This window comes from Hevea brasiliensis, chromosome 12 (assembly GCF_030052815.1).
Source record: "Hevea brasiliensis isolate MT/VB/25A 57/8 chromosome 12, ASM3005281v1, whole genome shotgun sequence".
Lineage (NCBI taxonomy): Eukaryota > Viridiplantae > Streptophyta > Magnoliopsida > Malpighiales > Euphorbiaceae > Hevea > Hevea brasiliensis.
The window spans coordinates 21,992,411-22,009,720 of record NC_079504.1 but is presented as its reverse complement, the minus strand read 5'-3'; the positions used below and the strand labels follow the sequence as shown (position 1 = coordinate 22,009,720).

Sequence of the window (17,310 nt, the reverse complement as noted above, 5' to 3'; positions counted from 1 at the left end):
GGTACTGAAACACTATAAAATTGTGTGTTTCAGTTGAAAAGAGTACCGGGAAAGAACTCGAGGAACCGAGTCAAGGCCAAGAGGCGACTCGCTTGAGGTTTGTGCACAACGTATACTTTTTATAATTATCTTCTGCATACTATTTTGAATAATGTGAAATATTGAATTATGGCATTCTTATGATGTTTGATTTAAATTGTGAAAGTTATTGTATATATTTGAAATGACAATGTTTAGCAAATTGTTAAGATAAGTTTTGAAACCACAGTGTCATGACCATATATTTGAACACCTCATTAGCACGACTAGTGGGGGTAATTAGTTTCGAATTTTGATTCCTTCTCTGGAGAAGTGTTGAGGTGTGCCAGTAGAAGAGGATGTGAATGGATATCCATATATTTGAGCTAGCTAGCCTTGTGATGTGATTTTTCTTTAGCCTCTGGCTATTGAGATTCTATTTGTTTCGAATGGCATGATCTAACTGTGGGTTTTATGAAATGTGATTTGATACTTCAAGATGGAACTGTTTGGGATTAAAATCTCATAATGCATGATTTGTACTTAATTCTCATGTTCAGCCAAATTTTTGAATAAATGTGATCTAAGTTTTGCATAAAGATTAATTTAGTATATTGTGCACCACTGAGTCCTAGTACTCAGCGATAGCTTCTATTGCTGTCGCAGATACAGAAACTAGAGGAGCAGCAGACTGAGCTGCTGAGGTGTGAGGAGCTATCAGCTTGAAGTCATCGGGTATAATTTATACCCTAATTGTAAATATTTCTTTTGATGTATGTATTGCATATAAATGAATGGACATGTAAATGGGTCTTGAGCAGCTTGTACAAAATTTGTATGAAGTTTGTAATAAAGTTTAGTTTGTATTTCTTTTGATGTAAATTTTATAAGAATGTATATAAATTGTTTTGTCTCTAATGAAATATGAGTACAACTATTTTATTTAATTTAAATGAAATGTATTGCTAGTATTCTGAGGATTATTGAATTTTGAACTTGAGAAATTGATTGAAATGATTGTGGAATTGTTGAAATTGATTGAGTTTGATTGTGAAATTGAAGTAGTTGTTGAGAAAAATTTTTAGAAGTGCTTTTTACAGGTATTGAAGAACTGTTTTCTCAAAATACAGACAGAACTCTGTCAAAATTTTTATAAAATTTGCGGAAAAATAAAATGGGCCAAAATTTCCAACTAGCTTTCAACTTAATTACATGTTTTAAATACTTATTAGTAAATGTTCACCACTTGTTAAAAGTAAGAAAATTGTTTTAAAATCCCTTGTAGGGTACTTAATGAATTATCGGTAGGTGAAGTTCGGTAGTTCAATAGGTAGTCTACGGGAACATGTCATGTCTTACAGAGGGGTAAGGTGTGACATGGGCCGCCCTCCAAATTCAACCAAAATTCTTAATGAACAGTAACGCCATAAAATTTTTTTTTTCTTTCTTTTTCGAAAACCTGAAAATAGCAACACTTCACAAAAAGAGTTAATAACAAAATATCCTAACACCAAAAACACGAATTCCAATAAATTTCAGTCCCCGGTAACGGCGCCAAAATTCTTGGTGGTTGTGGAATCCACTAGAAATTTAATTAACTAAAATCACCAGTTGTGAAATATTTTCTGCAATAAGTGGTAAATCCAGGTCGAACCCTAGAGACTGAATTATTAAATTTCGTGCACTTGTGTGTAATGGAAAACGAAAGAAACAAAGATTGGGGGGTTTTGTAACACAAAATCAAAAGAAATCAGAAATTTAAGAACTAAATATGTAAATCTCAATTTAAACAAACGTCAGTCCAAGGTAATTCTCATTCCAATGCATTGATTTGATCATTGATAAAAGAAATATAATTATATCTTATTGAATACTTAACGTAAATTTACCAAACAGCGAGGTAAACCCCTGACTTCCCTATACTCATCAATTCGAGCCCAGCACTCTTATTGACTCTAATCATTAACAGAGTTGGTATTAAGCAATCCTCCTCAAATTAATAACTGCTTTAAGAAAGGGAAGTAGTTAAGCTGAACAACAATTTATGAAGCATAAATCATTTAATCCACCTTATTGTTTCCTTAGGTTATTATCGAAAACTTGGATCATAATCAATATATCCTAATTGCTACTCATGTTCAATCTTACACAACAATTATGGATTATGAAGATGAACTAGCAATTGATCAAATCAAACAATTAACTAATAGGCCATTTTAGAAAATTATTCAACAGATTAAAAACAATTAAATCAGAAAACAATAGATATTCAAAAAGACATAAATTAAATTAAGAACCTGATCTCACAAATCAAGCAAAAGAACTTGAATCCCTTGAACTAAATTAAAAACTTAGCCACTCATGTTCATGGCTTACAAAAAAATAAAGGAAAAACAGAAATCTAAAACTATGGATGAGAATGGAGAATGAAGGTGTTGGAGACGTCTGAATTGGGATGCCCTTAGCTGCTGCCTAAAGACGTATTCATAGTAAAAAACCTAACCCCAAAGATAGGAGCCAAACCAAACTAGGAAAGGTTTTGAAATTCAAGATGTAGATTTTCAGCCTGCATTCATGTTTCTGGAATCAAAGCAGATTTACAGCAACTTTCTTTCCGAATCTGTCTCTGCCCTCTTCAGGAAAGTTGTAGTCCTATTTCTTAGCTTTCCAATGGGTACTCATGGACCAAATCCGACGTCTATAGCCCAAGTTATAGCCCAAAAATTGGGACTGATTCAGTCAGATTGTCCAGCCCATTGTGACGACTTCATTGCCATTTTTGATAATTAAAATGGCCTCATCTCTCATCTAGCCCTTCATAGAAGTTGTAGAGATGGCTCTCAAGGTTCAATTGGTCTTGGCCTTGCTTCATTTGGATGTCTAAAACTCTAGATACAAAATAAATACTGAAACTGCTTGTGACCCATCGAGTCTGGGTTTCTGCAATAGATCCATGGCTCATTTTGTCAACCTTGGAGATTGATTTGGGCTTTGGTCACTCTTTATCATTTGAAGTGCTCTATCTTAGCTTTTCAATGGTTTAAATAGCAATCAATTTGGAGACCCACAGCTTTCGAAACATCTGAAATATACAGCAAAGGTTAAATGCTGAAAATTTCTCCATTTAACATAATTATTCCATAACTATCTAAAAATATGCCTAAATGATAAATATATTTTAACCAACTGAATTAAACATAAAAACACACTAAAAATACTAAATGTGATGAGAGTAAAATTAATAATTTATGCACTTATCACACTTTAAGGAAAATATTTATTATAAAGTTACCTTTTCATTAACATAGTAAATTAAAAAATACATATAAACATTACTTTTTTCTTTAATTATAATAAATCTTAATTTGATTTCGTTCCATATAACACAAAAGATACAATTGATTGTAATAATTTATAATACTTGATTTTATTTAAAAATTTTTATGGTAAAATTTATTTTTTATTTATTAAGTAATTTTTACTAATAAATATATTTTACACTAGTATCATTATTATAATAAATTCGATTATATATTATATTTAAATTAAAAATATTGTAATTTATCTATATCTATATCTTTTTATATCTACATATTAAAATAAAGTAAAGAGAGTGATTCTTTATTTGTTTAGTATTTCTATTTATTTTTTCTAAGAAAATTTTGAATTTTTCTTTATTTTATATATTTTGATTGAATTAATAAATATATTTTTAAATATAAAAATTAATATTTTATATAATTATTAATTATGACATTGAAAATATAACTATATTAATTATATTCATCGTATATCTCTCCATTTTTCTACATTTTATAAATATTTTATTTTATGTTGTTTCATATTTTAATTTTCATTTAAAATTTATTATTATTATTATTATTATTATTATTATTATTATTATTAATAATTTTTTTAGAAAATTTTGAGTTTTTTTCTCTATTGTCATATATATTGATTGGACAATTAATGTATTTTTTAAATTTAAAAATTAATAATTTTATATAATTATTAATTATGGCACCAAAAATATAACTATATTAATTATATTCATTGTACATCTCTCTATTTTTTTTATATTTTCATTTATATTTATTTTGTATTTTTTAATATTTTAATTTCAATTTTAAAGTTTTATTCTATTTTATGTTTTACTAAATGATACCACGCACCAAAAAATTCGAGTCAAATAGTCAAAATTCTATACAAATATCTAACGTGACAGCCAGAAAAGATCAAATGCTAGTCAAAAGACCAAGCGAGTGGAATAAAGCACAATCGAACTGAAAGATCAAACAGAAGTACTTTTGCTCACCCTACAAGGCGAGTGGAAGATACACCGAGCAATAATCACGCTAGTAATGAAGCAAGAACAGATTTTGCGCAGACAATCTCAACATATCAGTCAAGATAATATCCATGAATGAAGCAATAATTATTTTCCTAATAAGCTTAAAAATACCAACTAATTAACAAGAAAGAAGGTACGCATATTCTCATTTTCAAAATCTCATTACAATTCTTATTCACATTTTACATCCAGTTCTCTGACTTGAGCGTCGAAGTGGCTTGATAGAAGACCACCCATCTCACTTTTTTCTTTTTTATTGCAGGTCTATGTGGCATTAAGACTAGTATTCAGGAACTCATGGTGGCAACAGTAGCGCTGTCTATGGGAAACTCAGATCACTAACTGAGAACCTACATCTGAAATCATTTCTCTTCCTTTTTACGTTTTCTATGCTACTAGTGCATTTTGATTACTCCTAATTATTTTTCATTGTTTGTGGTTTTTGTCATCTTAATGGCTACAGATTTAAGGACTCCTAGCAAAAGCATCATCTCCATCGCTCCCACATTAGGAAGAGACCCACCTGTGACAATAATGACTCAAAATCTGACTACACCCACGATTCCATCTGGTGCCCCGATTTCACCACATAACACTATCATCCTAGATCAGCAAAAACTATTTCAAGGCATGACACCAAAGCATATGTACCAACACATCCAGAAGATGGAGATTCAAATCGCTTTCCTCAAAGAATTGATCTCGGGGACCAGTGCTCCATTAGGGACACCTATCCCAAAAGCAGGAAAAGTCATAATAAGAACACCTTCTATGGGGGTAGATCCAGCTAGAACTAAAGAAACCAAACAAAAGATCACTCAGTGGACAAACAATTTAGGAAGAAAAAACAAGCAGATCACGGTGAGCAAACAAGAAGAACAATATGATGAATCACTAGGACCAAAGGTGAATTGGGGATTGGTAAAAGCAGTATAAAGATATCAGAAATAGATGGAGGAGAAAAACTTTGGGTTGGGAGATGAGTCTCCTTTTTTTGGGTCAATCTTGGCTGAATAATTTCTACCAAAATTCAAATTGCCTATGCTAGATAAATATAATGGAACAACGGACCTGAGGAGCTATGTGGCGAACTTCCGAACAAACACGTTAGCATATTTCTGCTATACGTCAGCACCTTTCTATTCCACGTCAATATCTCTTAACGGAGAGAATAAAAAAAGTCATCTTTTACTCACGGTGCGAATCTTAGGATATCATTTTGTCACAAAATGAATCACAAATTCTGAAATAAAAATGAGTAAAAATACAAGGTTTTTTTTTTTTTTTTTTGTAATTTTCCCTAATCTTTAATACCAAGCAATTAGAACTAATGATTATCTTTAAGACTAAAAGTACAAATTATTATTATTATTATTATTATTATTATTATTATTATTATTTACGAGTAAAGGAAAAATATCTTAATTTTTAAATTTGTAATTGCAAAAATTCGTTATAATTAGATACTTTAATGAGATTGAAGAGGTCAATCATTCATCAATCTGAAATCTCAGACCCAATCAATCCAAAACACAAATTCAACGCAAAGAAAATACAAATCCATGTGTTATTTTTCTTTGCTCTTAAATAATAATAATAATGATAATAAGAAACCAGTATATACACTAAGCAAATCTCATAAAAACAGAACATACAACATTAAATATTTCTTACAAACAATCCTCTTTATTTTTAATCACTTATTTTCTGAAATTCGAGTAAACAGATGACATATGGTATCCTCAATCTCTCAAAGAGCTGAAATGGAATTAACATATATATATATATATATATATATATATATATATATATATATATATATATATATATATATATAAAACTCAACAACATCCTCCGTGGCAGGCACCTCCGCTGCAAGCGCTAGCACTGCTAGAAGCAGCAGCACTGGCAGCGGCTGCAGATTCTATAACTGCTGCACTGCCGTGGTTACCTTTGCTGCCAATTTTGCCTTTTTTGTCTTCGCTACCATAAGTTTTATGGGTAGGATTTGCTCCTCCGGCAGGTGTTTGATAAGGGTTTTGTTATTTTTCAGAACTTCGCTTGCCAAACCAACCCATCGCTAAATATTAAAGTTGTGATCTCCTTACACTCTTTTGTTTCTCTTATAAATTTGCCTCAGAAGCATATGCCCCCTTGGTTATCGATTCGTATATATATAGGCACTTAAGGGGTTGCAGTCAAATTCATGAAAATGCATGGGAAGGTCACAGGTTTTGCCTATTGATTATGGGAATATAACAATTTCTAATGAGGAATTTTCTGAGCTGTGAGTAAAAAACAAGCAAAGTTTCCACGGCTTGGAAACGCGTAGAGGATTTTTAACCATCGCTTGTAAATGTTATATTTAATATTTTTCCATGAGAAAACTTAGTCATTAAACATTTAATTCTGAATTTTTCAGAAAGAGAAATTGATAGTTGATCAATCATTGGGATTCATATTTATTATTATTGTTATTATTAAAAGCAATGGAAAAAGACGAATTAAACTTAATTTTTTTTATTCAAATTAGGAAACTCGTGTGAGTAAGGGGAAGTGAGAGAATAGTGGGAATGGAAAAAGTTTTAGTGCCCCATTATCAAAGTTTGTTTCAAAATAATTAATTAGGTTTGAATAATGTTTTTCATATTTGTTTTATTTTTGCTTGAACTAATTTATTTTATTTTGTTAAGTTATTATATGTTATTTAGTGTTACTTATAATTAATATTTTTCATGTTGTTAAAAATATTATATTTATTTTTTATGTGAGAATTTAGATAAATTAATAAGTTTTTCATAATTAACCCATATTAAAAAATCATATTACAAAAATATCATAAAATAAGTCACAAATTTATGATAGATAAAATTATTATAAAAGATGCCTATAAAAAAATAATTATTAATTTGCCATGTTCATCCTTTACCTGTGGCTGCCCGCTATTTTTCAAAAGCAATCTGCTGGCGGGCCATAGAAATTAGAACAAATTAGATTTTCAAGAGATAAGGACCAGTTTGTCGGTTCTAGATCCACGTCACGATTCTAGCCCCACAGGATAACGTTATAATAATAATAATAATAATAATAACAATTAGAGGCATAATTATTAACGTTATAATAATAATAATAATAATAATAATAATAATAATAACAATTAGAGAAATAATTTTTCACTTTTTAAATTTTAAAAAACTTATTAAAATATCATCACATTTATTATATATATATATATATATATATATATATATATATATATATATATATAAAATAAATAATTATTATTAATTTAATGATGCATAAAAGGGATAAAAATAATAATAAAAAAACATGTACGGCTGGACGGCCCTATAAAACCAAAAGAAAAAATAAATTAGAGGCAGATATAATCCAAGATGTGATGGCCGCGGCTGAAAACAAGAGGGTTCACTTATTATGTATAGTTGATAGTTGATAGACACTTAAACAGGTGAATTAGAATATTTTATAAGTTTAAAAAAATAAATCTGATAGATGGGTAGCATATCTGCTACCCATCAGCTACAGTTTGTATCAGCGTTATTTTTAGAGTTGTTTCTCATTAGCTGATAGCTGATTTGATTTTATTTTTTATTTTGACCATATTATCCTCTTTTATTTAACTTAAAAATTAATATTATTAATACTTTTATATTTTTCATTTATAATTTTAACATTTTAATTAACGCATTTTAATTTAGTTAAAAAACTTTTTATTAATAATATAAAATATTTATTTATATCTAAAAACTTAAAATTAAGTATAAATTTTTTCTTTATCATCAATAATAATTATTTTATTATTTTATCGATATTTTTAAAGTTATTAATTATTTTTTAAAAAAAATTAATTATTTTCTTATTTCAATAATAAAATAAATGATATAATATAATAGATTAATAATTTTATATTTATTTTAATAATATAATAAATGATATAATATATTAATTTAATAATTATATATTTACTTTAATAATAAAATAAATAATATAATATAATAAATTTATAATTTTATATTTATTTCAATAATAAAATAAATTATATAATATATACCTTTATTAGTTATTTCACATATCTGTAACAGTTAAATATAATTTTATCAAATATTTAACATAAATGAGTTATCATCAACTACCAAATTGCTCAGTAATAACTACAGTGATTATTATATTCAATAGTTAGACCAAAACAGGCCCTTAGAAAGGTGACAGTTATGGCTAGACTTCTACAGAAGCTTTCTTCTTGAGCGTATTGCAGACAGACCCAACAATTCCAAACATCAGAGCAGAGAAAAGGAAGTCCATTCATATCTTCAAGGTAGAATTCAATTAAAACCTTAATTGTATTTACCAAACCCAATGAACATACGATGCTTCCTCAAATTTCTTGAACCATACCAACAGCTGAAATAACAATATAGATCATTGCTGTCTCCAGATTCATTTTTGAAATGGTATCTACATTTCACTTGGAAACCAGAGTCGTCTATATGGAGTTTGTTGAATGCTATAACAGAACAGAGAATGAAACCCAGGAACTCGCTATTAGCCCAATGTGAAGGCAGCTGGATTGTTGTGGAAAATCCTACATTTTGATGGCTAAACCACTTTGAAATTTCAGATCCAGAGAAGCATAAACAAGATTCCCTTGCCACCACAGAAGGTATCTGCACCATGACTTCTAATTAACAAGGAATATGATCAGTAAAGAAAAAGAAAAAATAGATGAGGGAGACAGAAATAGACCTGATTGCACAGCCTTTTGGAATAACAATGAATTTTTGTTAGTGCATATGCCATGATACGCTTCTTTGCCAAATTATTCAACTGGTAACAATTAGTGAAAAGGAATTCAAAAATGTTTCCTTCCACTCCAGTTGATTTACTAGTTACAGAACGCAGAGAAATGCAATTTTCTGCATCTAATTTTGTCAGCCGCGGTGGAAGTGCAGGTATTAATCTTAGCTGCAGGCAATCTCTTAAGCCGAGGTACTATCTCTTAAGCCGAGGTACTCCAGCTTTTCGACCTAAAGGATGTTTTTTTTTGGTGTTAGGATATTCTGTTATTAATTTTGTTTGTGAGTTGTTGCTGTTTTTAGGTTTTTGAAAAAAAAAAATTAACGGTGTTACTATTCATCAAGAAGTTTGGTTGAATTAGGTTTTTGAAACGATGCTCTGATCAATTATTAGTTCTAATTCTAAATTTTGCTAGCAAAAATATTTTTAAATGCTTATATAAATAATATATTATTTGCTACTGTAATCAATCGTCAATTGCATTTACATCTGCACAAAAAGACAGTTTTTTTTTTCACCTTTTCTCAATGTTCCCTTATGAAACCTTAAACAAAAAGCAAGAGTAATACATACATACCTGATCACTTGGGAATCCCATCCAGATATACCAGCTGCTTTCACCAAGTTAGCCCTCCACCTGGGCACCTTTTCTATTTTCTCCTTAAAGTTCTTCTCAAGCTCAGTAAATGCATCTGCAAAACACCCACTTTGTTCTTCTACATTGGATGGATCTACATGGTAGAAAATTGGCAAAACAATCTGTCCAAAATTTTCCTTGCATTCAAGTATTTTCACCATTTCATCCAAACACCATGGAGAAGATGCATAGTTTTTTGAGAAAATGATTATAGAAATCATTGATTCTTCAATTGTTCTCAAAAGTGCTAGTGTTATTTCTTCCCCTCTTTCAAGGTTATTGTCTATGAAGGTTTTGATTTTTTTACGACATAAAGCTTCATGTAGATGGCTAGTAAAATTATCACGGGTGTCTTGTCCTCTGAAGCTAAGAAAGACATCATACTTCCATTTATGTGCAGTGGAAGCAGTTGCCATAATGAACAGTTACAGTGGTGTTCGTAGCAAAATCACTTCAGAATAGAAATCAATAAAGGCTCCCTCTTTTCCTGGTGAAGGAAAAAAGGAATCATCATTGACGAATGTTACAAGATTGAAACTATGAACTTGTCTAGTATAAATGAATGAATTTCAAAAAAATTTATGACAAATTCACACAACATATTTGGGATGCAAAAGTTCATTTGGAATTCCACGTTCTATTTCTTTGAGTAGACAAATTGGGGGAGGGGACTCGAAGCTGAGTCTACCAGTTAAGTTATTGTTAACGTATATGTTTTAGCCTTAGATTTAGCTAATGGTTGAGCTTTAGATCAATGGAAAATTACATACCAAACTAATTTTATTTTCTTTATGATTTTTGTATTATCACGTGCATGAGTTGTTTAGAAAAATCAAATAACCTTTCTGAGCATAGAATAAAAGTTTTTGACTAACAATGAAACGATGGAAACCATAACTAAAATTTCTGTTTTGTTAAGCTAATAGTGCGAAACAAAGAGAGATCCATCAAAAGACTCCATCATCTCATTTGAATCGTAGATGCAGAGAGACGACGACGACAAGTGATTACGACTTTTGCCTTGGTTCCATTAGGCAGTACTTCTTCTTCCTTGATCTGTGATGAGTTTCCTCACAGCAGATGCAGTGGCAGTAACTTTCTGCAGAGAATAAAACCTTAAATTGAATAAATCCAACATTCCTCCAGCAAGACTTCAAGAAGGAACCAAGCCAGAAAGAAATTTCATTGAAAGAAGGTAATATCATTAAATCAAAAGGCAAATTGAGGGTAGAATTTTAAAAAATTCATTGAAAATTCCTGGAAGCTAAACAGGAATCATGAGGATGAAGCATGGAATCAGAAACGAAGCACAATTAGAAATCACTTTTGCAAATAAATCACAAATTCATAATATTTATCTCGTATAAAAATTCACCGCCTCCGCTGGTTCACTTTACAATGTCCTGTAAGAATCCAAGAGGGAACTAGGAAATTAAAGCAGTGGTGCAAGAGGTCAAAAAGAAAGAAACTAAAATCATCAAACCAATAAGCAAATTGTGGGTCCAAAGGAAACTTCTCCTCTCGTTAAGTTTCAAAATTTTTTGCTTAATTAATTTTTTTTTCAAGTAAATTTTCTTTTGTTTTAATAGTAAATTTTAAATTAATTTATGGTAAAATTATTTTTAATTATTTTATATATAAATTAATGATAATTTCTGTGATTATTCTATTTAAAATTTAATAATATTATTTTATTTAAAAAAATTAAAATTTAATAATATTATTTGTCAAATAAATTGAATGACACTAATTTACTACTTAATTTGATAAGATTATAAATCTAAGACTATTTTAATATTTGATTCATTGATCAAATTATTATATATATTTTATTTTTTATTTGGCTTTAAGTAATATTTTTAATTATTCTTGCTTATAATTAATTTTTTTAATATAATTCTATTTTTATGCATAAAAATATAGTTATTTAGCTAAAATAGGAAAATATTCTAATGTAAAAAATAAATAAATAAAAAGAAAATGAGGAAAAATGGTTGCTAGCCCCTACTTTACAGTGAAGACTTGAGAAGTAACTTTCAACTTTTTAAGAAAAAATTGTATCAATTATATAAAAAAGTATAAATTGTGCACATAGATAACTTTATATAGAGAATATAGAGTAACTTTATATTAATTGATTACAATATAAAATTATAAATTATTTAAAAAAAAAGAATTAAATTGACACAAATTATGAACTAAATCAAAATAATCAAATAAAAATTATTTAATTTTAATGTATTTGAGAAAAGTAAAATAAGAATTAAAAATAATAAAATTTGTAAATCGAGGCTAATAACTCTTTAAAGAAGTCACCTTAATTTTTTAAAGAAAATAAGCAATGGATAATTAGTTACTAATTTGCTTATATAAATTACTGCTCATTTTCTTTTTTTCATAACTTTTTTTTTTCAATTTTTCTTCTCTTTTCTCTTATTTTCTACGTTATCTTTTCTATTCTCATCAATTTTATTTATTAGTTTTCCTTTCTAATATTTTTTTTTCATCTTTTTCTCTCTCATTTACTTTCTTGAATTCATCATTTTTTTCATCTATCTTTTTTCGTTACTTTTTTCTTTCTCATATATTTTCTTCTTAATCTTTTTTTTTCCTCATATGTTTTCTTCTTTATTGTCTTTTTTTTCATCTTTTTTATTTAATTTATTTTTCTTTGACGTAAATTAAAATTTTTGGCACAAATATATTTTTTCGTAGCAAATTATTTGTAGTATTAATTTTTAGTAATTGTTTTGTTATAATTTTTTAGTACAATTGTTGCAAATATGATAATTTTTTACAGTAATTTATCTTATAAATATCTTTTTATATTTAGTTTTTTTTGTTAGCATTTTTGTTAATAGTAATTAGTAGTAATTTTTTTATAATATTTTATATTATTTTTTAGTGTTAAATTTTCATTAATAATTTGTTATTGTGGTAATGTTTTGAAAATTTTATTTATTTAAATTTCTTATTCGTTATCTGAAAATTTATTTTTTTATAATTTTTTTAAGTAGCTAACTAATTTTTTTGTTAGTAACTTAGTTGTAGATAGCAATCAATTTACAAAATAATTGCAAATTTACAAAATTAAATACACTAAATTTTTTGCAACCGATTATATTTCAGTTGCTAGTAGCAACTGATAGTTTTTTATAAAAAGTTTTTTTGTTAATTTAATTAATTTAGTAATCGGTTTCATTGCAACCGACTGAATCAATTGTTAAATTGATTAGCATTCGATTTTAATAAATTAGCAACCGATTCGGTCAGTTGCTAGTCTGATTTTTTTTTTTGTAGTGTTCCAAACCTCAATTATATATTATAAGAATCCATCTCGACAGGGTTTGGTCAGATCATGTGCTCAAAAATATATGATTTTTTGTCATCCCAATTTTTTAATGCATTTTTATTAAATCCAATCCAAACATTCAATCATTGAGGAATAAGATTGATGAGTTACTAGTTTAACTAGTAGATTAATGATTCATTTAATAGGTCATAAAAAATTAATTAAATATAGACTAATTAAATATAATATCTAACAATTAGCTAACTTTTTCTTGGATTTGCTATTGGGGTACTGCTGGCCATTTTTGGCTAACACCACCCCTTCCCTTTCTTTTTCCTTTCAAATTTGTTTTTTCCCCTTTTTTATTTTTTTTTTATTTTTCTTTGCTTTTTCTTTTTTTTTTTGTGTATTTTTAAAAATAATTTCCAAAATTTGTTTCTGTTCTTATTTTCTTTATTTCTCTTTACTTTCTTGTGTTTTGTTCTTAGGTTTCTTGCTTTTGTTCCTCAAAGTTGGGGATTTGGTTTGTCTCCCATTTATATGGAGCGGTTTGTGTTGTTTTTATTTTTTTTTAGGTGCCCAGTTCATGGAGTTGTTTTGTAAATATTAATTTTCTTTTATTGAAGCCTAGTAGTGCGGTTCATTCCTCTAGTGGAAGTAGCAGCTCAAATTCATTGTGTTCATTATACACAACTAGTTTCTGGCAAGGGCAAACATAGAATTAAACATAGAGGCAGGTCAAAACTTAAATATTCATATAATTATTATAAGTAAAAAATTTTAAATTACACTTTATAAAACAATATTCATTAGCAAGGAAGGTTCATAAATTCTTTTGTTGATAAATCATATATTTTATTAATTTTAAATAATAAAAAAAACAACGAAAAAAGGTTCATAAATCATAATTAATATTCATTACATTATTTTCTAGCCGTTGGTTAGAAGATTAATTTTTAGAGATTTTATTTTTTTTAGAATATTATTGCCCAATTGGGGGGACTGCGAAACGGTGGTGTTGGGAATGTGTTGTGTGGCTCCTGTGAAGTGAATGATCACTAAGAACAAGGTTCATGACATGAGAAAGGACCTCTTCTATCCAAACAAGTTCCTCTCCACAACATTTAAGAGAGGCTTTAGCAAGAGAATGGACAACTAACTTACCTTCCCTATCTAGTACCAACATAATTCAAAGGAAAAGTGCCACCATTATGCAGATTGACCATTTTAACTGAACCGAATTCCAATATCACTTTCTCAAAACCCATCTCCACCGCTCTTTAGATTGCAAACATTGCTGCTTCTATATCAACTTCTAATACATCCATATCTGGGTCTCTTTTCCTAACACCCAACCCCATTTGCACCCTTCTTGCATGGTCTCTTATAATCATACCTAAACCACTTTGCCCACAATCTAATGCAACATTTGAATAAATTTTAACAATACCTTAAGGCATGGGTTGCCATCTGACATTTGCGTGAGCTAGTTTTGTTATCTTTGGAGAAGAATAAAAACCCTAATACTCACTCAAGAAGGAAATAGCCTAATCAACTATGACTGGAACCGGGAGAGTTGTTCTTTGGAAAACTAATACATTTCTTGCATGCCATAATGCCCATGCTATCATACAACCTAACTCAAATCGCTCATTGGAAAGAGAAGACCTCAGTTTAGCAAACCAATCGATAAGACTCTTATCATTAGAAATAGAGTCAATTCATAGTAGGGAGAAACGCCACACAAGTTAAGCTACACTACAATCTCTCAATACATGCCCTATTGACTCCACCTTATTGAGACACTATCAACTACAACATTCATGCCTCTTGTGATCAGCGCCAAGAGCACAGGCAATAAATTTGAGTAAGCCCAATGTATAAAATGCCTCATCTTTGGAGGAACTAACAATAGCCACAAATTTTTCCAAAAAGACTTCCAATCAAAAACTGAAGAGGAAGAAACTTTGCTAGAAGATTTATGCATCAACGCCACATAAGCACTGCGGATAGAGAAGATACCATGCTTGTTATGATGCTAAACCAGTTTGCGTTTTAATAGGGAGCAATAAAGGGGAATAACAAGAATTTGCTCAACCTCAAAAGGCATAAAGATTTGGTTGACAAACCCCAAATTCCAGTGATTCTCTTCATGCAAAATAAGGTCACTGACTTTAGCATCTTCACTAAGTAAATACAGAGGAGACCAAATACAAAAACCATTCTATTTAACAAGCCAATTATATTTCCAAATCTTGATCTGTGTTCCATCATCTGCCAAACATCTCGAAACTTTTTCAACCACTCAACAGGCTTGTAAAATAATCCTCCAAGCACAACTAGGTTGATATCCTAGTTTGGCTTCAAGGAAAGAACTCCTTGGATGATATCTTGACCTAAATATTTTGGATAGCAATGAAGTTGAATTCTCCATAAACCTCCAGCAATGCTTAGCCAACATTGTTAAATTAAAATATTTAAAATCTCAAGAGCCAACACCCCCGTGCCTTTGACAAGCATAATCAATGACAAGAGCACCGATGTATGTGATGCTCACTGTCCCTTTGGCCCCACCAGAAGTTGGACATTAGAGATTCAATTTTATGAATGGTATCATTACGCAATAAAAAGCAAGTCATCATGTAGATTAGGATGGATTGAACAACTGCCTTTAAAATAACCTCTTTGACTGCTTTTGAGAGAGTTTTATCCTTCCAGCTCTGGAGTTTTTAGGCAACCCAATCATGCAAGTTGATAAACAACTCTTTCTTTTTGCTCCCTGTACATGCAGGTAAGCTAAGATATTTCTTATGTTGGTCGATACCTCTTATACCAAAATTATCTCGGATTGTAGTACCATCCCCATCCCTAACATTTCGGCTAAAAGGGATCTCAAATTTCTCTAAATTCATTTTTTTCCTAGAAGCTCTTACATATTCCTAAAGAATGTTGATTATAGCATTGGCTTTAACCATAGTAGCTTGTCCAAATACAATGCTATCACTAGTAAAGAAAAATGGGAGACACAAGGGGCTTGTCTACAAATCAGAACTCCATGGAGAATATTATTACATTCTACGCCTCTGATAAGACCTAAAAACATCTCAACACACAAAAGAAAAAGATATGGAGATAATGGGTCACCATGGCTAAGTCCTCTCTAGGTAAAGAAGACTCACTTAAGATCAACATTAATTAGTAAAGAATAAGACACAATAGTCACACACTTCATAACCGATTCCATCCAATCTTTATCAAAACCCATTTTTAACATAACTTTTTTCTAAAAAAAGTGTCATTCAACCCCCTAATATGCTTCACTCATATCTAATTTCAAAGCAAAGTGACTATTTTCCTCCCACTTTGTTCTTCATATGATGAAATATTTCAAAAGCAACCAAAGCATTATCCATGATTAGGCGACCACGGATGTAACACCCTAGGCAAATCCCACATCGACAAAACACGGGAGAGATGCTGGGTTTATAAGTTGGTGGTTCGTAACTCATTGTGACGCGTTTTAAAACCGTGAGGGCTTCGGCCCAGAGCGGACAATATCACTAGTGGGCCGGGCCATTACATTTGTGGTATCAGAGCTGCTCCGCGTGCAACCTTGAACGATGGTGGGGCAAACCTCAGCGAGGACGCTGAGTCCCATAAGGGGGGTGGATTGTAACACCCTAGGCAAATCCCACATCGACAAAAAAATGGGAGAGATGCTGGGTTCATAAGTTGATAGTTCGAAACCCCTATTGACGCGTTTTAAAACCGTGAGGGTTTCGGCCCAGAGCGGACAATATCACTAGTGGGTCGGGCCATTACATTTGTGGTATCAAAGCCGCTCCGCGTGCAACCTTGAACGATGGTGGGGCAAACCTCAGCGAGGACGCTGAGTCCCATAAGGGGGGTGGATTGTAACACCCTAGGCAAATCCCACATCGACAAAACACGGGAGAAATGCTGGGTTTATAAGTTGACAGTTCGTAACTCATTGTGACGCGTTTTAAAACCGTGAGGCCTAGTATGGGCTAGGCCAGAGCGGACAATATCACTAGTGGGCCGGGCCATTACATTTGTGGTATCAGAGCTGCTCCGCGTGCAACCTTGAACGATGACGGTTTTAAAACGCGTCAATAGGGGTTTCGAACTATCAACTTATGAACTCAGCATCTCTCCCGTGTTTTGTCGATGTGGGAT

At 30.4% G+C, this 17,310-nt stretch overlaps 1 protein-coding gene across 1 annotated transcript; it reads right to left on the bottom strand.

Annotated features, from left to right (window-relative positions):
- Positions 1-8,724: 8,724 nt before the first annotated feature.
- LOC131171133 (disease resistance-like protein DSC1) lies at positions 8,725-9,373 on the bottom strand. The gene is made up of 2 exons (XM_058130593.1): positions 9,134-9,373; positions 8,725-9,054 (listed from the first exon to the last, which is right to left on the bottom strand). Exons 1-2 carry the CDS (start codon positions 9,185-9,187, stop codon positions 8,725-8,727), a joined length of 384 nt encoding a protein of 127 aa, XP_057986576.1. The 5' UTR covers positions 9,188-9,373.
- Between the last annotated feature and the right edge of the window lie 7,937 nt (positions 9,374-17,310).